This window comes from Pleurodeles waltl, chromosome 4_1 (assembly GCF_031143425.1).
Source record: "Pleurodeles waltl isolate 20211129_DDA chromosome 4_1, aPleWal1.hap1.20221129, whole genome shotgun sequence".
Classification (NCBI taxonomy): Eukaryota; Metazoa; Chordata; class Amphibia; order Caudata; family Salamandridae; genus Pleurodeles; species Pleurodeles waltl.
In genome coordinates this window covers 477544655-477570627 of record NC_090442.1, presented here as the reverse complement: position 1 = coordinate 477570627, position 25973 = coordinate 477544655, and the positions used below count along the sequence as shown (strand labels likewise).

Genomic DNA, 25973 nt, shown 5'->3' with positions numbered 1-25973 from the left:
AACAAAAATTAGATCAGCAAAAATGGAGGAGGAAGGCAGAAAGTTTGGAGGAAGACCACCCTGAGGCTGGTAGGTCTAGTAAAACTCCAATCTGCTCCCAATTAACTTACCACTTATTAAATGTAATAAGGTTACCCTAAGTTATCCTATGGGAGATGTAGGCCTCCAGGTAGTGAAAAACTATTTTAGGAGTTTTTCACCACCAGAACATGTAAAACTTAAAAGTACATGTCCAACTTTTTAAAGGAAAGTGCACAAGCACTTTAGCACTGGTTAACAGTGGTAATGTGTCCAGAGTCCTTAATCCACTCGACAAAAAAGTCAGCATAGCCAGAAAAATTGAAAGCAAAAGATGAGGGAAAACCACGCCAAGGATGTCAGGCCAAACACTGTGTACCCAGCAGTGAGGATGTGGTGGGCTAATTTTATTAAAACACTTTTAGCTGGCAAAAACAAAAGATGTGCTGCACTGTAACAAAAGATGTGCTGCACTGCTTCTCAGTTGTATATATATTGGCCTCACAATCACTGTGTGTTCAAGGTATTCATGGCTTTTAAGTTTTTAATACAAAGTATTTTGAGGTAAATAAACAGCTTAAAAAATCTCCAGGAGTTGATCCACCTTTTCAGTGGAAGTGCCATTTGTCGCAAAAAAAGTACCAATTATATAATTTGCTCAATGGATCACTAAATGTTCTGATTTCTCATTATGGCTAGTCTGCTTTGAATATATTCATAACTTATAAGTGAGAATTTTTAGTGTGTAATATATGGTGAGCAGGACAGGCTGGATTAATGACCTTAAACAGCAGGTCATCCAGGTCAACAGGTGGCTTAAGGGCATGCATCACAATTTCTATTCTGCAATTCATTGGATCCTCCCAATATGAAACAGTGACACCAGAAAGAGCAGTACAAGAAAGGACTAGCACTGAATGATTTGGTTATACAGTCGAAAAGGAGGAGAGAGATGAACATTAACAAAGTTAGTCAAGAAATAAAACAGTAGAGAGATGAACGTTAAAACGGTGGTTATTATGTGTAATTATTTAATGCTCCAGAACTCCTCTTCAAATCTAATACTGTGCAAGACTCCACAAAGTAAGGCTTTTGATGTTTTATTAAATGCTGTTTCTGCTTTCAGAACCATGAGATGTCATAAATCGTTCTATCTGTGATAATATGACTACGACATGTATTTATTACAGAACTGCTGTTAGTAAGACCTGATTGGTTTAATTTGAAGATTCACTGTACTATGATTGATTTAATATGAAGATTCACTGTACTCATTACAAAGAAATCAACCATAGATATTCTGGACTTCTGTGAAGCGGTATGTGATACAGAATCTGCCACGGATAAAGGTCTCGTTTTGAAATGTTTACAAGGACCTTATAAAAAAATACTAACTACCTCAAGTACTACCTAACATCGAATTGGAAACTCAACAAAGGATGCTTGCGGGCGTGACCAACAAGATGGCCAACCTGACGCACTAGGAGAGTGCTCGCAGCACCGGTTTCTACATCCTACACCATCCTGCCGTCCCAAGGCCCCGCAGACCCAGCGGTCCAGGGGATGGGGATTAGGGGATTGAGGTGATGACAGCGAAGGGCGAAAATGTCAAAAACAAGCCACAGAGCCGCACTCGTGGTGAATGCCTGACTCCAACATGGTGGCCGCGGCTGCGGGCCGGGCCGACATCGTTTAAGGCCCTGCACCCGACCTGAGTGCCCTAGTTTGGAGGTGTCTGGCGGGGAAACCTGATGTGAGGGGAGCAACGCTCTTTGTTTTTTTCTTCTCTCCCTCCCCCACGTGGTGGTAACTGCACAGGCTGTGGACGGCTGGGCCTGGAAGACCACCATGTAAGGCCTAGTGGATGACGGTGAGCTGTGTGTGGCGAGGGCAGGGGCAACCCAGCGGAGAGACAGAAGTGCGGAGAGCGGCGTGGCTGTGGAAGTGAAGGGTGCCTGATCTGGAGTTTACCCCCCCATCCCCACCAAGGGGCATACCATGGTCTGGTGAGGCACTGCACTGAGTTAGGAGGGGAGACCGGGGGGGTCTGGGAGGTGAGTGAGGCCCTGTAATTAGGCCGGTTGCATTGGACGCGGTCACCCTCCATTCCCCCCTCCGATTGCCTAAGCATCGGTGGATGGCCGTTTGAGTGTCAAGCTGGCCGACTGAACATGCAGGCACCTGGGGAGGTGACAGAGACCAGGCCCCCAGAGTGGGCTGCGCTGGACGCGCTGTCTGACGCTGCTACGGCGGAATTGCATCCTCGGTGGCTGCAACACGGTGAAGCTGACTACCAGTGCCCTGTGGGATCGGCAGAGGCCGGTGCTGTGGACCTTGTACTATAAGGGCAAAGACAAATTGAACAAAGGCGCACAGCAAACCAGGATAGACCAATATACAGCCCAGACTGCAGGAGCAAGCTTGCAGAAAGACTCATCTGAAGAGTCCAGGTGCTGGTTACAAGAGACTAGTCATTGGAGTCACTCTAATGGTCCTGGGAATAGGTTACAGGTGCAGTCCTTCTCATCCAGACAAGAGGGCAGCAGGACCGCACGTCAGCACAGCACAGCAGCAGTCCAGCAGTCACAGTCTTTTCAGCAGCACAGCAGTCCTTCTTCCTGGCAATCTTGCACATGTCCAGAATAGAACTGAAGAGCTGGGGTCTGAGGACTAGCATTCATTCCTGGTGTCTGTTTTGAGTTAGGAGAGGTGCTTGGAATTTCCTGCCTCCCTGCCATTGCCCCAGATTTTCTGAGGTCACAATAGACTGGTATCAATCCCCTTTGTGAGGGTGCTCAGACAGAACCTTTGTGATGTAAAAGTGTGGTAGGTGACATCTCTCATCGTTAACTCAGTGTGGCCCATCCCACTAACACCTATCTTCTCTGTATCTCACTGCCTGAGAGCAATACAGAAAGACCAACTGCCAGCTACACCTAGTCATGTGACCCAGGATCAGGCTGCAGGCACCAAATGGTTAGGACAAGAAAATGCCAACTTTCTTAAAGTGGCATTTTCAGAATTTTGACTAAAACTCTGACTTTACCATTAAAGAGGATGTTTAATTACAATTCTTTAGACACCAAACTACCCTTGTTGACCTGTTCCCAATTGATGTTTGTCACATATTAAATGTAATAAGGTCACCCAATGTTATTCTAACGGAAAGGTAGGCCTTACAGTACTGAAAAAAGAATTTGGGAGTTTTTCACTAGCAGCAAAACGTTAAAATAAAACATGTCTATCATTTAAAATACCCTACATACTGCTATGGGGGGCCTCTCATGAGGTGACTTATATGTATTACAAATTAAGGTGTGGGCCTTATAAAAGTTTTATTTTGACAGGTTGAAATGGCAGTTTATAACCGCTGACACAAGCTGGAATGGTAAGCCTGAGATATGTTTAAAGGGCTACTTAAGTGGATTGCGCGATCAGTGCTCTGGGCACATGTAGTGCCACATTATTAGGGGCTTGTAGGTAAATGATATTTACAAATTGGGTGTAAGTCAATTCTGCCTTGTTTAAAAGGGGAGGGCAGAGCACGTTGGCACTGGTTAGCAGTGGTAAAGTGAACGGAGTGTGTGTATGACCCAGCAGAAGGAGACAAGTTCGTCACTGCTATTCAGGCATTCAGCCTTTTCTGGCTTGATCCAGGTGATCTTTTTAAAATAAATTTCTTCCATTGCAATGGGGGTACTGTTTATTGAATTAATTTGAATATCATCTTGCTGTATATCAAATGGCACATACCATTCTAAATATAGTATGATTGCAAGACCTACGATCACTGAGGAAAGATTAGCCCTTTCTGTCTCTTGTTTTAGAGACCTTTCTGCTGCTGTTGATGGTATTGTACTCATATTGGTTTTTCTGGATTTTTCCCTATTGAAGAGTCCTGTCACAAGATGCTTATAACCTCTCCAACCTAGCTATCATCTGTGCGTAAGCGCTCACTCAGATGGGCCTCGGTTACCAAAAAAGTACTGTAGACCAACTCATTGAAAACGTCATTTTTAAGCTATCCGGAAGGACGTTTACATTAAATTAACCCTGTGCATGCCTTGTTCATGTGACCCATATGCTTAGTAATCATGAAAGCCAACATTCATGCCAAAGCTAAGGTAAAAATGCCAACCATGCTTGGCCTGAGAAAGTGTTGGTGTAATTTGTACTAACTATGAAATAAAATCGAAAGTAAAAACTGGGCTAATTTCTGAGTGGATTGTTTACGAAAATAAAATGTAATGATTTTTTTAGTTCAGCTTATGGGCAGGAAAACGCTATGTACCACTTGGTGTATATCTACAATGACATGGCATTAGGCCGTGCCACAGGGCATTTGCTTGGTGGTCCAAGAGATGGTCGCCTATTACCTAAATCGCCTTATCACTGAAAGTGAGATTGATGCCACAATAATGTGCATTATAGCACAGCAAAATTAAGTTGAAATTTCTCTTAATCCATACATATGTAAGCAGTAGAATGATGAGCTGTCGGTAGTAGCTTCCTCATCTCCTTATCATCAATCTAGTGTGTTATTTGACAAGGCAAATAATATATCGACTATCTAGTTTTTCCATTGGGTAGACAAGACCTCGCTGGCAGTGCAATTACAACACATTCGTTTTGCATCCTTAACCCTTAACATTCATTTCCTCGAGATTCATGATTTTCACCTACTCAATGTTTTTCACCTCTTTAGTTAAATCATAGTGGTTTCTTTAAAAAGGGTCAAATGCCGGTTTCGTATGCCTGCAGGAGGAAAGGAAATCACGGCATCTGTAAATCTTAGTAAAGCCATGGTTCTTCACCAAACCAATGCTCCTTCCGTTTGCTGTAAATCTTCATTGAGAGAAAATGTGCACATTAACCAAAATGTCGCCCCTGAAAACAGAAAAAAACACTTCACTTTTCATTGGCAGTGCACGGGTATAAACCCAGTAGTAAGAGCTGGCATGTCGAAGTGAATAGTTTGCTTGTTTGAAAATGGTCTTATCCTAGCTGCCCAGAATAGGATTTTAAGAAGCTCTTCAGGGATTTTTTAATGACCATGCTCCTCATGGAGAGGGGTGTTGCGTTGTATAAATCTAACCGCCCTTTCTGTGTAGGGTAAGACCAGTAAGAGCATCTGATAGACAGTGGTCATTGCATTACTGCATTTTAGCTCTAAAAGCATTACTGACATTATGTAGTATATTTTCATATTTCTGTTATGACCTTGGAGATGTGCAGTGAACATCCTTGTACTTACCAATAACATATACAGGCCATCCACATGAAAAGGTATGCTTCTTTCAGTAGAACACGCACTGCAAGATACGAGGGTTAACGAAATAATTGTTGCAGTTATTGTGGTTTTTTTGTAAGAATACAGGCCTAGCCCTTCAGTTTTGCTGCACATTTTCACAAATAATTCCACTGACAGATCCTCCTCAAGATTCAGTAAAACAGATGCGTCTTCAGAGCCTGTAGAATATGCATAACCCATCACATATAAAATGACGGTGACTACATAGTCTCCAGCTTCCTTCGTTGCAGATATTGGCAGGAGTGACACAAAATCACATCTTGCCAAGGAACAAGAAGATTTTACTGTTGCTTTAAGGATATCCGACAATAATTGTGTTATGAAGTAAACTGAAATTACCCTAAATGTTTTACTTTTTTACTGTAGTTGTGAGTATACTGTACCACTTCTTCTGTGTCTAAGTGGTTTAAAACAACTTGAACCATCAAAGTGAGTCTGAAGCTGGCCCTAAGGTTCAGTGGCACGTTTTAGGAAAGACCATACATTGCAAAGCTGGAACCTCACATGAATTAAATAAACTCCACCAAGTCTGGACATTACTTTGGGATCGTATTTGAAAGCCGATCAGCCAAAAGTTTCTGGTATCACTCCCCTTAAGGAAAAGAGGAATTGCGAATACTGCCAAACATTGAAGAACTATCTATAGCTTTCCCTGGTAGTAGAAAAAGGCTCACACTACTTGGAAGCCTTGCTTTGTAATACTAGACAAGTAGATGCTCATGATTAAGTAATACACAAAAAATGTTGTTCTTTCAGCACCAAGTCACAAATAGCACTTGTATATCAAAGTTTCGTAATTCGGACACATTTGTAATGAAAAGCAGTCTACTGGCAGAGAGAGTCGGTAGTTTATCAACTTTTTCCATAACAATAGGAGATCTGCAGAAGATATCAAAAATATAGGAAAAGCAATAACCAACTGACTGTGAAGGTGTATGAACGTGATAAACTGCAATGAAGAAAACCTCAGGTCATAGAATGGTCAGTAGTTTAAGAATGGGGTACGTTCGTTAATTTGAGCCGTGTGAACTGAATTTTTAGTCTGTTTGTTTTGTGATAATCCTTAAATTCAGATGCCAATATACTGTCTTTGCGCTATTTCTTACTGCAGTTTACCCATGAACCTTTATAATATCCAGCTTCATTTATAAACCACTCATGTTTCTTAAATGCACTTGATTTACTTAATCTATGATTTTTTATGTTTTTGTCTACTTTAAATGTTTTTGTGTACTATACATAATCACACGTAATCCAAATTAAATTATTTGATGGTTGCTCAAATTAAAAGAGTTTTTTTGTAAAATTCTCATCTGTTACTTCTCAGAGACTGGATCACCAATTTCGGCCTCCTGTATTGGTTTAGGAAATTCCACAACACCTCCACCTGGTCAAGCAGGAAAACCTGTGCCAGGTTACAATGGTACGTATTTAAGCATTGGATGCGATTTTTAATTATGTTAATCTTGGGTTGCCCAGAAAGCTGCTAATACTCCTAAACAGGGGCACACTGACTGAAGAATGTAATTTGTTCAAGACCCAAAGTGCCCTTCAAGCATATCTAGGTTTTATCACCGACCCTACTGATAGAATGTTTTCCATCCAGTTCAGATTTGGAACTCTGCCCCTCAATACCTTCACGGCCAAATGGTCCACTCCCTCTGTATCCAACTTCACATGTCCAGTTTGTAAAGCCTCTAATGAAACTGTAGCACACTTGGTGTTTGCTTGCCCTACTTACAATCAACCGACACTGCCCTGGCTCAAACCAGCTTGTTCCCAGATAGGCACCGAGAGACATGTTGAGGTGCTAAGAATCCTAAGATCGGACCTAGCCCACTGTTTGCTTGTGCAGTAGCTACATTTATAGGTAGGGTGTGGCTCCTCAGATGTAAGTCTCTGAGAACACACCCCTTACACCCTTAGCCCTAGCACTCGCTGATAGCCCTAGGGAAGGTATAGTTACTGCCCAGTGTGTTTTCATGTGGCAACTTACACTAGATATTTATATAGCATTTATTTTGTAAAATGAGTCTGTATCCCATACCTGGTCAGCCTCTTACCTTCCATTTGTGTTTGGCTGTTGACTTGGTTTAATATGTCACTTAGCACTTTAAAATTGTTGCCTTGCTAAACTCCTCAAGGTCTGCCTTTTTTTAGATGATCCCACTCAACCTATGAATGTGCTAGCTGACTGGTGTTCTGCTTCGCAGCTCCCTGGTACTATTCAGCTAGCCTTCTCGCTTTATTTGTCACTTCTACACTTTAAATTGTTGTTTTGCACAATCCCTCAAGGCTTGTTTTTCTTGAGTTCATTCTATTCAACTGCAGAAAAATGCACAGTGCACTCTAAACTTAAGCAGACTACAGAACAACCCAGTTGTTGTCCGATCTCCTTAATGATGTGATTATTTGATTTATGATGTGTTAGAAATGGGGTCTCTTTTTGGTAGGGGTATGCATCCAGTAGGAACCACCGCTCTAGTCAGTATAAGTCAGATGCACACTAAAAGATAACCTGTACTCTCCCTCTGGTAGCTTGGTACGCAGCAGTCAGGCTTATCTAAAGAGGCAATGTGTAAATTATTTGTGCAGCACACACACACAGTAATGCAATGAAAACTCTACAAAAAGACTCCACACAGGTTTAGAAAAAATGACAAAAATGTTATTAATCAAAAGTAAAACAACATAAATCCAATAAGTAACACTTTATTTATCAATTTTTAAAGAATAAAAGAGTTCTAGCACTCAGTAACATATAGCACTTTAGGGGTTACTTGAGGTCGTCCTGGACCGGGGCAAAGTAAACAATTCAAGCCGACCATGATGGAGCGCAAGCCGGGTACAGGAGCCACGCAGGCCCGGGGAACAGAGTACCTTGATCCTGTTTGCAAACACGAGAAGCATCAATTTTCCTCATGCACAGCTGGCGATGCGTCGGTTCCGAAGGTGATGTGCCGGTGCTGTGATGGGTTAGTTTCTAAGCAGATGCGCCAGTGAAGGGGTGCACCAGTCTTCCCTCAGCAGTGGCAGAAATGCAGTGGGTTAAATGCAGTGATGATTTGATGATGAGATGCTAGTTCTGACCATGTTGCACCAATTCTGCTCCTGCAACATGGTCGATGCATTGGTTGCTGCTTCCATCAGCCAGGAAATGTGTCAATTTTGCTGGTGCACGTATCTGGGTCCACTTCTAGTGAACCAGGCACAAGACCATGGGGAGAGACTTTGATATCCATGAGTCTTTGGCAACAGGAGCCAAGCCAACAAGCCCTTTCAGATCACTTGGGGTGCAAGGCAGAGTCCAGCTCTTCCTCAGCAAAGGTCAGAGAGCAGCAGGCCCGCACCGCAGAAAAGCAGTCCTCCCATGTCAGCAGTCCATCAGAGTGACAGTCCTTGATGCAGCACAGCAGTTTTTCTAACAAAGACCAGTTGTAGGTCCACAAGTGTCTGATTTGGTGGGGTCAGAGACACAGTACTTATACCCAGTTGTGCCTTTGAAGTGGGGATGATTCCAAGAAGGGTCTTTGAAGTGCACTGATGCCCTTTTTTTCCCAGCCCTGGCTCACAGAGCTGTATGGGCAGAGAAAAGCCAATTTTCTAAAAGTGGCAGTTCTATAATAGTAATGTTAAATCCGACTTTACCAGTAAAGACGATTTATCATTACCATTCTAAACATATGAAACATGACTCAGCTACTCCTTTCTAATCAAGAATCACAGCTTAAAAGTGTATTAAGGAATTCCCAATGTTAACCTATGAGAGGCGCAGGCCTCACAGTAGTGCAATACTTATTTATATGTTTTTCACTACCAGCACATGCAAAACTTAAAAGTACATGCCCTACCTTTTACTTACACAGTCCTATCCCACAATCCTATGAGATACCTAGGGCCTAATCCATAGGGCAGGGTGCTGTTTAAGTAAAAGGTAGGACATGTACTTTTAAGTTAGGCCTAACCTACGTGTAATACAAGAGGAGTTTAAGGCTTGGCAAGGGGTTTTAAATTCCAAATCGAGGTGGCAGAACAAGTGCACATACATGGTCTGCACTGGTCACCCTGAGACATGTTTAAAGGGCTACTTGAGTGGATGGCACAATCAATGCTGCAGGCTCACTAATATAATTTAATTTACAGGCCCTGGCTATGTGGCATACCACTTTACATGGGATGTACAAGTAAATAAAATATGACAATTGTGTATGCATCAATGTTAGCATGTTTAGGGGAAAAGCGCATGCACTTTATCACTGGTCAGCAGTGGTAAAGTGCTCAGAGTTGTAAGGCCAAGTTTGGGGGAAGACTGCCCTAAAGGTGGCAGATCTGACTGTTTTTAGGACTGTAACATTTTCTTTTAATTCTTGTGCGAGATATAGGGCCCAGTTATGAGTTTGGCCAACTTAAAACTGTCCACCAAACTCACAACAGGGTGGCCACTGCCTACGGGGTGACCACCCCACCAGATCTATAATAGGCTTCCTGCTAGGTCGGCGGGCGGAAACCTAAGTTTCCGCCCACTTGCCTTGCAGGAAACAGGCTATAGCATTGTCTCCGGCTCGTAATCGAGCCAGCGGCAATGCTGTCACCCACAGGGTGCCCCAGCACCCTCGCAGTGTTCACTGTCTGCACTGCAGATCAGCTGGAAATCTTCTTAAATTTCTCTTTGTAAAGCATCTGGGTACCAAGCCTACGACCCATAACAGATCTCAAGTTGTCCTGTACGCCTAATTTTTCAGACATGATCTTGCTTTCATAGCACCTGTGGTTTTAATTTGTCATGTGACAATATGCTAGATATATGTGTTGTGATGTTATATATTATGATGTCACTCCAGAATGTATATTTATTGAAGGGGTTAAGAACGATGTGAAGAGTTTGAGGGAAGGCAGCACTGCGGCGTGAAATGTCCGATGTACGCTCTCCTTTCAGGGCCAGATTAATCTACAATTAACACTATTTGAGATATTATACGGTGTACAGCTCATCATTACAGATTGTGGCGACAAGCTGACCCCAACACCGAACCGAGGCGATCTCCTGACAACATTTAGGAGTTTGCCTACTGCTGCCGACTACTGTGATTACCCTGCAGTATACTGTATACGGCTGACTACTGTGAGCTTTGCCTGAACTTTTGCTGCGTGGTATCGTGAGTACTTTTATTGCGTTGTGTGCCTTTGTGGCTCTCACCGTTCGACGGTTGGCCGTTTCGCTCCATTCCCTTTACTCTCCAGTCCTTTCTGTGTGCGCCTCCAGCTTGCTCACTGCTGCTGTCCATTGTTACGTACGCTGCACGCTGCGCATCCACGGCAACGCAGACGCCTCTCCGCACACGTCACCTTCACGTCTTCAAGCCTGTAACCAAGACGACACACACGTCTATTGATTTGCGTGTGCGCATGTCACGTCTTCAAGCCAGTAACCCCGGTGACACACACGCCTCTTCATTTGGTTGTCAAATACCTTCACCATATTTCAATGGCGGCACGCACACCCTTAATAGTTAATTACATTTCCAGTAGTTCGTTCTCCAACTTGTATTATTGTGTATTGTATATTATTGTTTTCTATACAATAACCCCTTAACTGTAATGCCACCACAACCTTTTGTAGCAGCTACTTGTGATTGCTCATTCAGATGGCAAGAATAGCGTGAATATTTTACAAACTACTTATCTACATTAGATGACGAAGAAGTCACACCTTAAAAGAAGAAAACATTTTCTTACACTGTTTAGGTCCTGCTAGTTTAAAAATATATAATCGTATTGAAAAAAGATAAACTCAAGGGAATGTTTATATTAATGCTTTAGAAGATTTAGACAAGTATTTTGCTCCAAATGTGTTTGTAGGCGTAAACCGATACAAATGTTTTCACAGGAAACAAAAGCAATCAGAATCTATTGATGACTATGTGGCAGTCTTAAAAAAATTGGCACTTACATGCTGTTTTGATCCCTTGCATGACAGACTTATCCGGGACCAGATCGTTATGCAATCTACCAATTCAGTTATTGAAAAAAAATTGTGGGAAAGAGGGGAATCCCACTACAAGAAATAATTGACATTGTTAACCATGCACAACTCACAGGAAGATGTGCTCAGGTGGTACTTGCTTGCTAACTAGCAAAGACAACAATGCCAAATTGACTAACTCTGATGAGGTTGTCCAAGTTATTAAACAAAGTAAGAAACAGAAAGACAAAGATTCTGTTTGTACGAAAACTTCACCCAGTGTTCCAAAAGAAAAAAACTTAAACCTAGGGTAGTCTTAAAGCTGTTAAATGTTTCAGATGTGGATTATTGGGACACTTTGCCAATTACATAAAATGCCCCGCTAAAAGTAACGCTGTGCAGCTTGTGGCGTCATTGGCCATTTTAGAAAAGTGTGTATGAAAGTCAAAAGTGGGGCCATCAAATTATTGGGCAATGCTTCTAGTCAAAGTTCTCAAACCAGTGATGAAGATGACAGTACCAATATGTGTGTTTTGAGTGTGGAAACCAATGGGGAACATGATGTGTTACCAAAGGTAAAGAGAAGTAAACTCAAATGTGAGATATCTCTGGGTGGAGTTACAATATTACTAACTGCTGATTCAGGTTCTCCATATTCTTTGATTAATAAAAATATTTGGGACCAAAAGTTTACACCTTTGTCAGGAAAGGAGCTCTTACCACCTGATATTTCTCCCAAAAGTTTTCCTGGTGACACCATTAAAATACTGAGATACAGGAAACTTCCCTTTGTTTTTAAAGGTAGAGAAGTGTTGTGTAAACTTTATATATCTGACATAGGACCATCTGTCCTCAAGTGGTGGGATCAGGGTGAGCTTAGGATAGTACTAGATCCCAACAATTCTGAACCTGTTTTCTACTTAGGTGACTTGAAGAAGTATTTTAATCACAATGTGAAGTTATCTTATCCTGAGGTGTTCTCTGATAAGGTAGGGTTCTCAAAGGGGTTCCAGCATAAAATCATACTAAAAGAGAAGGCTGTACTGTGTGCACATAAGGTCAGACGAATTCCCTTAAACATTAGAGATGAAGTGAAAGTGGAACTAAACAAACTGCTAAGTACTGGAATCATAGAGTATGTAGAGTCATCTGACTGGGTTGCACCGTTGGTCGTAGTACGACGGGCTAACGTAAAATTACATTTGTGTGTGGATTTGAGGGATTTGAACAGAAATATCCGAGTGGACAAATTTCCCCTCCCTAGGATTCAAGAATTGTTATCCAAAACAAGGGGAATAAAGTGGTTCACTACTTTAGATCTAAAACCTGCCTATCATCAAGTCCCACTTCATGAGAGAAGTCGCAGACTTACTCCTTTTATTATGCCGCTTGAACGTTTCCAGTTTGTCAGGGTTCCCTTTGGATGAGCCTCTGCTGCCGCTATGTTTCAACACCTAATGTACATACTATTTAAGGATTTAAAAAATGTATTGTTCTTCCTAGATGACATTCTGGTAATGGGAAGAGAGAAAGAGGACCATGATGCTAACCTTATATCCATTAAGATTGACATGGTGTGTGCTCCTCCCTTACAAGGTTTTGACCCAAGCTTACAGAACATAGTTACCATGGACGGTAGTAACAAAGTTCTTAGGGCCGTACTCACTCAGATTGATTTACAAGGCAGAGAGTTTATCATTGTGTTTACTTCACATTCATTATCTCGGTCTGAACAGAAATACTCTGTGATAGAACGGGAAGCGTTAGCTTGTGTGTGGGGCTTACAGCATTTCAGATTCTTCATCTGAGTGTCACCAGTGGAGTTACGCAGTGACCACAAGCCACTTACAAAGGTATTTACCTGCAAGGGTTTGTACAGTGCTTCGCCTCGTCTCGCACGTATGTCCATAAAGCTGTTAAATGACAACGATGTTATCAAATATGTTCCCGGTATTAAAAACAAGACAGAGGATTTCCTCAGTCGCATGCTGGAAACAGAACAACCTTGTGACGGGGAAATTGATAAATCTGAAGACTTCTGCGTTTCGGACATATGAGAAGAGGTTAGTGGTGTGACGAAGGGTGAGTGGAAAGAAGCTATTGAAAAGGATGAAGTGTAACAAAATATACGCAGATGGGTAAGATGTGGGTGGCCCAACAAAAATAAAATGGATGATAACACATGCAGATTCTGGGAATTGAGTTAGAGGAAGGTGTGATATTGCGTAATGGGGGAATGGTTCCACCAATATCCTTTATAGATCAAATCTGTTTATTAAGTTTTCAATTTTAGAACATCGCACATATACATATACTACATCACTATATTGCGAACAGGCGCATCTTTAGCATATTACAGACGAAACAATGAAAGAAAAAACAAGAAAAAAAAGATAATACAGTGAACACAGCTATGTTTCCCCACTGCTGGTTGGATATACGTTAATCAAACGATCTCAGGCTCTAATATCATGTGTTACAAATCCAGATTTACCCTCTCTTCGAAGGTGACCTCCCAGGCAATCAATTCAAACTAAGAACCCTCAGATAGGTTGGGCATTTCAATTCTGAAAACTCCCCAGATAAAATACGTAGAAATGGTTGCCAAAGTTCCCTAAAATCCCCGCCCGCAACTGTGAAGCCAAGGATAGCTTTTCCATGGCGAGAATAAACCAAAGCTTGTGCAGCCAAGAGACTGTTGACGGGATCTGCTCTGTCCCCCACACTGATAGCAAAAGTTGCACGGCCGCATTCAAGGCCAGGGCCATCTGCCGACCCTTCAAAGATCTTAGGGGAAAAGTGAGCGGACTGGGTAGACCAAGCAAAACATACGCAGGGAATCTGGGGATCTGGGTATCAAAAGCCTTGTCCACGGTGTCTATTATGTCCTTCCAATACCTATGCAACTTGGGGCAATGCCATAATAGGTGCACCAGCGTGCCCCCCCCCACACCCCTCCAACAGCCACTAGATTTATCATGATTCCAAGCGTGGATCCTGTTAGGGGTGTAATACCAGTAGGAGGCTACCTTGTAAGCTGTCTCTGCACCTGCTGCGTTATATGCTGTATGATGCACCCTATAAAAAACACTCTCCCACTCATCCTCCGATAGTTCCCCTCAAGCTCCTTCTCCCATCTCAATTGACCCCTAGTTTTGATTGGACGGGTCTCTCCCTGCAGGAGGGCATAGAGTTCTGAGACCACGCGCTTATCGTCCTTTTTCATTAGAATCCATTTTTCAAATGGGGTTAACGTCCTGTCGATTAATATCCTATTGGCCGGGAGCAATGCCCAGTGTCTTACTTGATAATACATCATCCTATCGGCTTCAGTCAGGCCATATTGCTCCCTCAGCCGATCAAAGGGGATAACCCCATGCTCGTCGATTACATTTCCTGCCCTTTTGCATCCCCCCTCATACCACCGACGCAATGCCTCCGGTTGTAAGCCCGGGCCAAAGTCCGGGTTCGCGCCCAGTGGAGTCAACGGAGACGGGAAAGTCGTCAGGCCCGCTCTGCCGGCCACCCGGTCCCACACTCTCATCGTAACCTCCGTGATCGGGGATATATATAGCCCCTGCGCCCTATGACGGCGCCTAAGCCAAGGTTCCTTCCATACGTGAGAGCCCGCCACTGCTTGATCCATGAAACGCCAATGCTCCTCTGAAGCTGGCCTGCTCCATTCCAAAAGAAAGCGCAGCTGTGATGCCTGAAAGTATTGAAGGAGGCATGGGACCGCCAGCCCCCCCTCCCTCTTAGGATGGTACAGAGCCTGCCGTGATACCCGCGCCGCCTTCCCATCCCAAATAAATCTTACGACCGCTGTTTGGAGGGATGCTATCGTCCTCGGGGGCGGTTCCAGCGGGAGCACCTGGAACACATAAAGTATACGCGGCAGAATGGTCATCTTCACCGCCGCAACCCTACCCAACCAAGAAAGTTTAAGCCTCCCCCATGACTCCAAGTCGAGCTGCACCACCCGTGTTAATTTCGAATAGTTTAACCTTACCGTACTGGGAACCGTGGCGCCCAGCTCAATCCCCAGGTATGGGAGCCCCGAGGAGGACCATGTGAAATGGAAATGGGCCCTCAAATCCCTTTCATGCTCCGCCGGGATAAACCGGCCCAGGGCCTGCGATTTAAGCATGTTCATACGGAACCCCGAAACCCGCCCAAATTCCTCAATAACACCCATTAGTGTCGGCAGTGAGTTCACGGGCTGCGCCAAAGTAAAAATAACATCATCCGCATACAGCGAGATGAGGTGCTCATCCCCCCCGAACCTCATGCCCTTGATCATAGGATTGTCCCGGAGCCTCTGAGCCAGTGGCTCCATGTAAAGCGCAAACAAATGGGGCAAAAGAGGGCACCCCTGTCTGGTACCTCTTTGGAAAGTGAAAGGCAAAGAAAGGGTCCCATTGACCCGGACCGCTGCCCTAGGTTCTTGATAAATACATCAAATCCATGTTAGAAAACCTGAGCCCAATCCATAGCGTTCGTGCACCCTGAACAGGTATGGCCAATGGACCCTATCAAAGGCCTTCTCAGCGTCGACTGACAGGAAGAGCGCTGCCTTACGGAAACGCTCCGTTTTATCCAAGAGATGGAGCAATCTCTTGGTATTGTCGCTGCACTGCCTATGAAGTATAAATCCCGATTGGTCGGGGTCCACAAGCCCCGGCATGTAATAATTGAAAAGGTGTGCCAAAATACCATTTAACAGTTTGGCATCGATATTCAGGAGGGAGATCGGCCTATACGAAGCGCATTCCTCAGGATCCTTCCCCGGTTTCGGAATAACTACGATAGTGGCGTCTAACATACTAGGCGAAAGCACACCCGTCTGCTGAAAAGAATTAAAAAGTCGCACAAGGACGGGAACAAGTTCTGCGCAAAAGGATTTATAGAAAAGCACAGAAAAGCCGTCAGGGCCAGGTGACTTCCCAATTAGCAAGCGAGCAATCGCAGATATAACCTCCTCAGCCCTTATAGGATGATCTAGCGAGGCAGAGTCCGTCGCCGACAAAGGTGTGATTGCTAAGCCCTCTAAGAAGGATTCTGGGGCTACGTCACCGGGCATCTCAGCCATACACAGACTTCAATAGAATTCCGCAAAAGCCTGCGCTATTTGGTCGCTCGTACGTGCCTTCCCCCCGAAGGGGATCGTACCATTTTTATCAAAGACGCTGCGCGCTGTGCTCTCAACCTATGCGCCAGTAGGTTGCCGGTCTTATTGCTTCCTACATAATACTTTTGCTTGAGTCGGACCACCGCATACTCTGCCCTGTCCCAATCCAACCGGCTCAGCTGCTTCCGGACCCTCTCTAGCTCTCGCCATATTCTAGGAGCACCGGTACGCTTATGTGAGCGCTCCAACAACCTCACCTGCTGCTCCAGGTCCCCACGGAGTCGGATCCTTGCCTTGTTATCCCTAGAAGAGAGCAACATCACCTCCCCATCAGGACAGCCTTCAACACCTCCCACAGTGTTGCAATGCTTGTTGTCCCCTTGTCATTAAAGCTAAGATAATCTGTTATAGCCCTTCGGATCGCCTCAACCGTTTCTCCATTCTGAAGCATCGAGTCTCTAAATCGCCATCCTGATGGACCAACCCTTTCCATGTTTGTGTGAATCTCGACTGTTATCAGAGCATGATCGGACAAGGCCCGCGGCTCAATCGCCGGATCCCTAACCCTGGGGAGAAGCTCATGGGAAGCCAGAAAGAGGTCTAGTCTAGCGTATGTTTTGGTTGCCAGTGAGTAGAAGGAGTAATCCCTCAACGTGGGGTGCGCCCTCCCCCACACATCTACCAGCCCACACTCCTTAAGCCACTGCCTCCCTGCATCCGATAAGGACCCAGTCTGACCATACCGTTGACCTGAGCGATCCAGGTCCCCATCCATTACCAAATTAAAATCACCTCCCAGCAATATGGCACCGTCCGGGGACTGCAAAATCGGTGTCAAGGACTGTTTCAAAAAGGCCTCCTGACGGGAATTGGGTGCATATAGGGAAGCGATCATGAGAGTGAAACCCTCCAATCGGATCCGCAAGGACAAGAGCATCCCCGGGACCTCATGCGCTTTGGATATTACTTCCCCGGGGAATGCGCGTGAAAAAAGTATTGCCACCCCTGCATGCTTTGATGGCAGGGAGGACCAAAACTGCCTGGGAAACCACTTGGAACGCATACAGAAGGTATCTGTAACCGGACGTCTCCAGTCGCCGGTCTTCAGGAAGACACAGAAACTGACGAAGGATTCCCCGGGGGCACCCGAGGAGCTCTGGACGTCATGACGTCAAGCATCATGTACGCCAGAGTGAATATTGAAAAGAAGGAAGCCGCCGTAGACCCAGAGATCGCGAAGGATCGAAACGCACAAAGAACAAGAGAGCCGATCGAACGACCAAACGAAGCGAGTCCCCGGGAAGCAGACGAGCACCGCGAAAGAGGAGCGATACCCAGGGAGCCTCCCGCCCCTGAGCCGGTGAAGTCGGGAGACCGTCAGAAAGCCGGCCGCGTCCCTGGAGGGGCGTGGCCTACCGAGGTACGGTCGTACCGAAAGGGGGAGGGGGACACCGGGTGGTTACGGGGTTTACGGGGACTACGGAGACTATGGGGAACTGAGGGGAGAGGGCTGAGGTCTTATAGGGAGGGGGAGGTGGTGTAAAAAGGGAAACCAGGATACCCTCTAACCTCACGGGGACCCGACCATAAAAAGCTGCTTATAAACCAACAAGGGAGCTACACGAACGCACTGGGACAGGGAGAAGGACGTGAAGAAAAGTAATCCTCACCTCCCTGCACTCCTGTATCTATCCCCACCTCCCTACTAAACCTAAATAGCTCTACCTATTATTTAAACCCCACTTACCTGTTTTTCTTTTCTCCTTTATTTTGGGAACCTGGGCCGCTGACGCATGGGAGGAGCAGAATCTTCCTAAAGCCGAACCAGACCCCACAAGGTTCCTTATCCAAACCCTGGAACAGAAAATAAGGAAACAAGAGACTTTATTATTTATCGTTTGAGAGACTAAATCAAACCTGACATTCTAAGAAATAGTTAATTTGTCTTAAGACTGTAAGGGAAATAAATTAATTAACCCCGTGAGTACGCGTCTGTCGTCTTAATCCAATATCCCTTCGACCCGGGATAAAGAACCCGCCACAGTGGTGTCAGAAGTGGGATATTGGACCAGGCGACAGGCAGTTCAAGACCATGGAGGATAAACCCACAATCTCAGATATGATGCAGCAGTTGGCCGAGGGACAGAGGCATCTACAAATAGTATGGGAAGAACAACAGAAGGAGGCTAAAGTAGAAAGGGAGGCCCTGCAAAGCGCGCTCAAAAGTCAGGCCACTATCATGGCCAACAATCAATTGGTTCATGAAACTGCCATCAAAAATCTCACGGATACCATTGCTGCCACCCGGGTACATCCGAATGTGCCTAGTTCGGTCCTACAGCGTTACCAGGAAGGCGAAGATCCTGATGCTTTTTTCACCAATTTTGAGCGAGTTGCCACTTCCGCTACTTGGCCCCAAGAGCGATGGGGTCAATATATAGCACCATTATTAACAGGAACCCTCCAAGCGGCTTATCAAGCGGTGAACCCAGGGGGAATAACTCCATACCAGGACATTAAGAAGAGCATTCTGGAACGGGTGGGTTTCGATTCAGAACACTACCGAGTCCGGTTCAGAAAGGCTAAGTGGGGACCCTCCGAGAATCCCCGAGCCCTATACTTCCGGATCAAGGATTTAGGTCTCAAATGGTTAGGCCCCATTGGGACTAATCGGGAAGACATCATCGAGATCGTCCTCTTGGAACAGTATCTAGACGCCCTACCCCCCAACACACGCCACTGGATTAAACAACACCCAAACCCAGACACTAACACCACCATCGAGTTAGCATGTGCCTTTCACCGCTCCCTCGAGTTTAAGGTCCCCCCCCTTCGGCCAACCCCTAGTCCGGTTCGACCGAGTCCCCTTTCATCCTCATCGGCAGGACGAAGAACCAACGAGGATACTGGAAAAACACGAGGGTTTGAAAAGCCATATGTTCAACAGCCACAATGTTTTAGTTGTGGTGAATGGGGACATATAGCCCGGGTTTGTCCCCTAAAAACCGAAAAACCCGAACCAATGGAAATAGGAATTACTAGGGGACGAGTCTTTTATACCGGGGTAAAAGAAACCCCATATAAGAAGAGACTGGTTATCAATGGAAGACCCACCCTGGCCCTCATTGATTCAGGATGCAGTCAGTCCGTAATCCGAGCTGATCTACTCGTTAACCCTACCTTTACTGCCGGACTTACTGTATCCATCTGTTGTATTCACGGAGAAACCAAGGAATATCCTCTAACCTGGGCAACCCTGTCATGGGAAGGAAAAGAAAATCCCATAAGGATGGGGGTAGTGGAACGACTAGTGGAAGAAGCTATTATAGGAACGGATTTTACAAAATTTCCGGAGCTTCTAGATAGTACCAGACATTCTGAAGAAATGAATACATGGTGGAAAAGTGCTCCCTTCTCTAACATACCTATACCGACCCCGTTAGACCGGTACAAACCCTCTCGGAGTGAAAAAAGAGCAACCAGAAAAGCCTACACACAAGAAAACTCGAGCCCAGAGAGGGTAATTACACCCGTTCTTACCCTTACTAACCTGCCCCCCTTCCGGAGCTGCCAAAGAGAAGATCCAAGTTTGGTTCATGCCTGGAAAAGTGCACGACCCCGGGCCCTCCAAGATAAAGGTCCATCGTTCACAATAGTTAAAAATCTATTATATCGAGTCACTAGCACTGGCCGAGAAGAAAAGAAGCAATTGATAGTCCCCGAACCCTACAGACAACAAGTTCTACACCTAGCCCACAGTCAGCCAGGGGGTGGCCACTATGGGAGAGAAAAAACGGAGGAGTATCTGTTGAGGAGGTTCTATTGGCCGGGTGTCTTTTCTCAGATTAGGAAATTCTGTCAGCAGTGTCCTAAATGCCAAATGATTGATCCTGGTACGAGGAGAAGAGTCCCTTTACAACCCCTCCCTGTCATAGATATTCCCTTCTCACGAATAGGAATGGACATTGTTGGCTCGCTCCTACCCTCTTCCCGGGGATACCGTTACATATTAGTGTTGGTGGATTACGCCACAAGGTACCCCGAGGCCTTAGTAGTATTAACACCAAGAGCGTCGCCCACGCCATGATAGGCTTCTTCTCCCGAATCGGTTTTCCCCGAGAAATCCTAACAGACCAAGGCACCCAATTCATGTCCTCCTTAATGGCACAGATATGTCAACTTTTGGGGATCAAACAATTGCGGACTTCGGTCTATCATCCCCAGACTGATGGTCTGGTGGAACGGTACAACCGAACGCTGAAAAATCTTCTAAAGAAATCTATCTCCGATTCAGGTAAAGACTGGGATAGGAAACTCCCCTTAGTATTATACGCTGTCAGAACCCATGAGCAAGCTTCTACGGGCCATAGTCCGTTTGAACTGCTGTTCGGACGACAACCCAGGACCTTATTAGGCATGGCAGCGGAATTATGGGAGGAAGAGGATGGGGAAAAGACCCTTCTGAAATATACCCAGGAATTAAAAACCCACCTACACACGGTGTGGGAAAACGTGAGAGTAAACATGGAAAAGGCTCGAGAGAAACAGAAAAGGTATTATGATAGGAATACTCAGTTGAGGACTTTTTCCATAGGGGATAATGTATTAGTGCTTCTCCCCAGTTCAGACAACAAACTGTTAGCAAAGTGGCAGGGACCATATAACGTGACTGGAATCATAACACCGGTGACCTATAAAATTCAGCTAACCGATAGACCCAATAGGTCACAGATCTTTCACGTTAATCTGCTAAAAAAATGGGAAGAACCTGTGACCGACCCGGTCCGAGGATGTCTGGTTAACACTGTTAAGGAATTGGAGGTAGGGTGGTGCCCCACTGATCGCCCTAGTGGAAGCGAGATACCGGTCATAAACACAGACATCTCGCTTCAACAACGCAAGCAGTTAAACAAACTCCTCTATGAACATACTCAGATATTCTCCCTGACACCTGGTAGAACCAATTTGGTACATCATCAGATCATAACCCCTCCTGACAAGATAGTGCGGTTACGCCCTTATCGTATCCCTGAAGCTAGGAAGGTTCTGGTAGAAAGCGAAATAGAGAAAATGCTAGACCTAGACATTATAGAACCTTCTCAAAGTCCCTGGTGTTCGCCTGTGGTATTGGTACCCAAACCGGATGGGTCTATACGTTTTTGCATTGACTTTAGACAAGTCAATTCTATATCCCAATTTGACACGTATCCTCTCCCAAGAGTAGACGAACTTTTAGAGAAATTGGGGAAAGCTCACTACATGTCTACTCTCGATTTGACAAAAGGCTACTGGCAGATCCCGCTAGCCCCAGGAGACAGAGAAAAAACGGCCTTCTCCACTCCCTCCGGACTATATAATTTTAAGGTTCTCCCTTTCGGGTTACATGGGGCACCCGCCACTTTCCAACGTCTCATTGATACCATTCTACGACCGCATACCAGCTACGCTGCCGCCTATCTGGATGACATCGTCATATTTAGCGAGACATGGGGGGACCATTTAACGGATATAGGAAAAATCCTTACAGCATTACGAAGGGCTGGACTGACAGCCAACCCTTCTAAGAGCCGACTGGCCTTTAATGATATCTCTTACCTGGGCTATCACATAGGAAAAGGTATACTGAGACCCCAAATGAACAAAATCGAAGCCATCCTACGCATCGATGCTCCCACCTCGAAAAAGGAGGTCCGTTCTTTTTTAGGCCTGGTAGGATACTACTGACGCTTTATCCCTCATTATTCCACCTTGGCCGCCCCCCTGACTGATCTTCTGAGAAAGGGACAACCTAAAACCATTACGAGACTAGACCCAGATCAATATCATAGTTATCGTACCTTACAGAAATGCCTCACTACTCAACCGATCTTAAAATGCCTGGAATTTAATAAACCCTTCCATCTTCAAACGGATGCCTCCGACGTAGGATTGGGAGCCGTACTTTTTCAGAAAGATGAAACCGAAGTTAGCCATCCCGTGGTCTATATTAGCCGTAAACTGTTTCCCAGGGAACAGAAATATCCCATTATCGAGTGAGAGTGTCTTGCCATTAAGTGGGCAATCGAAAGCCTCCAATATTACCTTTTGGGCAGGTCCTTCCTGTTGTATACAGATCATGCTCCCCTTACCTGGCTCTCAAGATATAAAAATACCAACAACCGCATCCTGAGGTGGTTTATTGAGCTTCAACCTTTCTCCTTTCAGGTCTGCCACCTCCCAGGTGACCTTATGGGTCAGGCCGACTATCTCTCCCGGTTCCCGGGTCCTGTGGGACTCGAACAGCCCCATTCAAGTGAGGGGATGTGTAACCGGACGTCTCCAGACGCCGGTCTTCAGGAAGACACAGAAACTGACGAAGGATTCCCCGGGGGCACCCGAGGAGCTCTGGACGTCATGACGTCAAGCGTCATGTACGCCAGAGTGAATATTGAAAAGAAGGAAGCCGCCGTAGACCCAGAGATCGCGAAGGATCGAAACGCACAAAGAACAACAAGAGAGCCGATCGAACGACCAAACGAAGCGAGTCCCTGGGAAGCAGACGAGCACCGCGAAAGAGGATCGATACCCAGGGAGCCTCCCGCCCCTGAGCCGGTGAAGTCGGGAGACCGTCAGAAAGCCGGCCGCGTCCCTGGAGGGGCGTGGCCTACCGAGGTACGGTCGTACCGAAAGGGGGAGGGGGACACCGGGTGGTTACGGGGTTTACGGGGACTGCGGAGACTATGGGGAACTGAGGGGAGAGGGCTGAGGTCTTATAGGGAGGGGGAGGTGGTGTAAAAAGGGAAACCAGGATACCCTCTAACCTCACGGGGACCCGACCATAAAAAGCTGCTAATAAACCAACAAGGGAGCTACACGAACGCACTGGGACAGGGAGAAGGACGTGAAGAAAAGTAATCCTCACCTCCCTGCACTCCTGTATCTATCCCCATCACCCTACTAAACCTAAATAGCTCTACCTATTATTTAAACCCCACTTACCTGTTTTTCTTTTCTCCTTTATTTTGGGAACCTGGGCCGCTGACGCATGGGAGGAGCAGAATCTTCCTAAAGCCGAACCAGACCCCACAAGGATCCTTATCCAAACCCTGGAAGAGAAAATAAGGAAACAAGAGACTTTATTATTTATCCTTTGAGAGACTAAATCAAACCTGACATTCTAAGAAATAGTTAATTTGTCTTAAGACTGTAAGGGAAATAAATTAATTAACCCCGTGAGTACGCGTCTGTCGTCTTAATCCAATATCCCTTCGACCCGGGATAAAGAACCCGCCACAATATCCTTAAGGAAAAAGTGCGTCTCTTGCAGGAGGCATACGTGACTTACAGATCTCCCTAAGGCTGAGAGAATAGCTAGCCTCTTAGTAGGGTTATTTAACCCCCTAACATTTAAGCTTATACATTTGATGGTCATAACCTAGACTGAAAAAAGCATGCCAGGGAGACAAGAACACAGCCTGGGACTACCTTTCACAGGAACATCTAGATCGCCTAGTGCAAGCAGGCCTAGAGATGCCTTCTCAGAGGACCAGCATCGCGGGGGAAACCAACAGCAAAAAAACAAACAGCACAACAGGTACATGTGACACAAAAGTCCTCGGTCGTCCATCCTCGTGAGGCAAAATCTCCACGGGGCAGTAAGTTCCATACTATCTGCAATTCGATCCATTGCCCCCGCCGCCCCGACCCTCTGCAAACATCAACATAGTATGACAACTGTGATTCACAGTACTCCCAGGCGCCCCCGGGCACCCAGACTAGGTCGATGTGCCGGCCGCCACGCTGCTCAAGGCTGCTTCTCTCTCCGAGCGCCGCTCCAATGCTGTCGGGCGCTGCAACTTCCTCTTCTTCTCTCTTCTCCGCCACCGAGGGGGGCCCCCCACCGATAGAGCCGCCGCCTCACTCGCCTCCCGGCCTGGGTCCTCAAGGCCCAGGACACGACCAGCCTCCGCGACTGATTTCACCTGCCAAAGCTGCTCCTCCCAGCGAAAGACCAGGCGAAACGGGTGGCCCCAGGAATAGGACACATTATGTGCCTTTAAGTGATCCGTGATCGGCCTGAACTCTCTCCGCCTCTGCAGAGTCCACACTGATAGATCCTGGAAGAGCTGGAGCTCATGCCCTCGAAAGAGGACCGACGGGAGGTTACGGGCCCGCTGTAGAATCTTTTCTTTGAGGACAAAATTGTGGAGACAGGCCAAAATGTCTGGGGGGCGGTCTCCAGGGGCCCCCGCGCGCCCAGCACGATGCACGCGGTCCAAGACCACCTCCTGTGTCTCTTCCGCGCCAAGCAGGGAGCGAAACAAATCCATCACGTAGCCCCCAATGTCCCCCTTTTCGGCACCCACCGGGGCCCCCCGGATACGGATATTTTGTCTCCTCAAGTGATTTTCCAAGTCCTCAACCGCCATCTGGAGGAGGTCCTGTTGTTCTCTGAGGCGGACTACCCCCTGTTGCAGGCCCGCAACCTCTTCGCCACAAGGGATCTCACTATCTTCTAGCTGCGATACCCATTCACCCAGGGAGGCGACTTCTCCTCGTATCTCCTTTACCTCCTGTGAGATGTCCCTTCGCAGCTCCTGTATGTCCCCTCGAAGTGACTCAAACAGGGAGGTCAGAAACCTCTTCGTCACTGAAGCGTTCACCTCTGGTTCCGTCTCAATTCGACCTTCCAAGGCCCTTGTCTCAGGTAAATCCTCCATCATAGGCCCCGGCGTGGAGCGCGCCCCTGACAACATGTCCCGCACTGAGCGCTCGCGTTTGGGCTTCGATGTCGCCATGGCGCGCCGGACTGATCCCAACTCACCAGCTCAACTCCGTGGGACCACCAAAATCACTTTACCAAAGCAGGTCTTTGTGCACCACTCCCTTCGGAACGACACTAGGGCACAGCTTCCAGCCGCCGCCAGGCACCACGGGCCTCTCCGTTCGCCCAGGCACAGAACTGCAGGCCAGCCCAGGCAAAATTTCAGGTGTTGGGGTTTACAACCCAAAAGTCCAGGAACCAAGTCCCCGCCGTCCACCAACTCTTGCGGCTCACCAATCTCACTCCAGGGCGCCCAATAATGAAGTTTCCGCCGGTCACCGTGCGTCTAGATGGGCTCCAGAGACCCTTTCGCCGCTCAGGTGCCACCAGCAGCCAGGGCCAGGCCCCTCAGCATGTTCCGGTCATCAGAGGGCCCCAAGAGTGCTCCCAAACTCTCAAACCCCAGGGCCCCGGCTCCAGGGGACCCCAGTGGGAAGGCCCGTCTCGCTGCTCAGGCAGCGCACCACGCCGCGCCGCGGCTGCGCCCAGGCCGTCAGGCCGAGCCCCGCTCCTCCCGCCGATGCGGCAGAACCCGGCTCCGACCGGCGCCGCCGCGCCCGGGACACCCGGGGAAGCCGCACTACACGGGGGAAGCCTCCAAGCCTCCCCCAGGCTAGTCACAGGTCGCTACTTCGGGCCGAAGTGGCGGAGCGCAATAAGGAACGCCTTAGCGCTCCGCCATCTTGACCACGCCCCACCAATATCCTTTAGAGAGAGAATATAAGAGATTTGTCATGATGGTAGCCTGGGT

At 46.6% G+C, this 25973-nt stretch overlaps 1 protein-coding gene across 1 annotated transcript in view; it reads left to right on the top strand.

Annotated features, from left to right (window-relative positions):
* ACSS3 (acyl-CoA synthetase short chain family member 3) overlaps window positions 1-25973 on the top strand; it is a 951593-nt gene that overhangs the window by 778906 nt on the left and 146714 nt on the right. The window contains exon 10 of the mRNA XM_069228767.1: window positions 6657-6752. Coding sequence (XP_069084868.1) covers window positions 6657-6752 — 96 coding nt within the window. The remainder of the gene's footprint in view (window positions 1-6656; window positions 6753-25973) is intronic.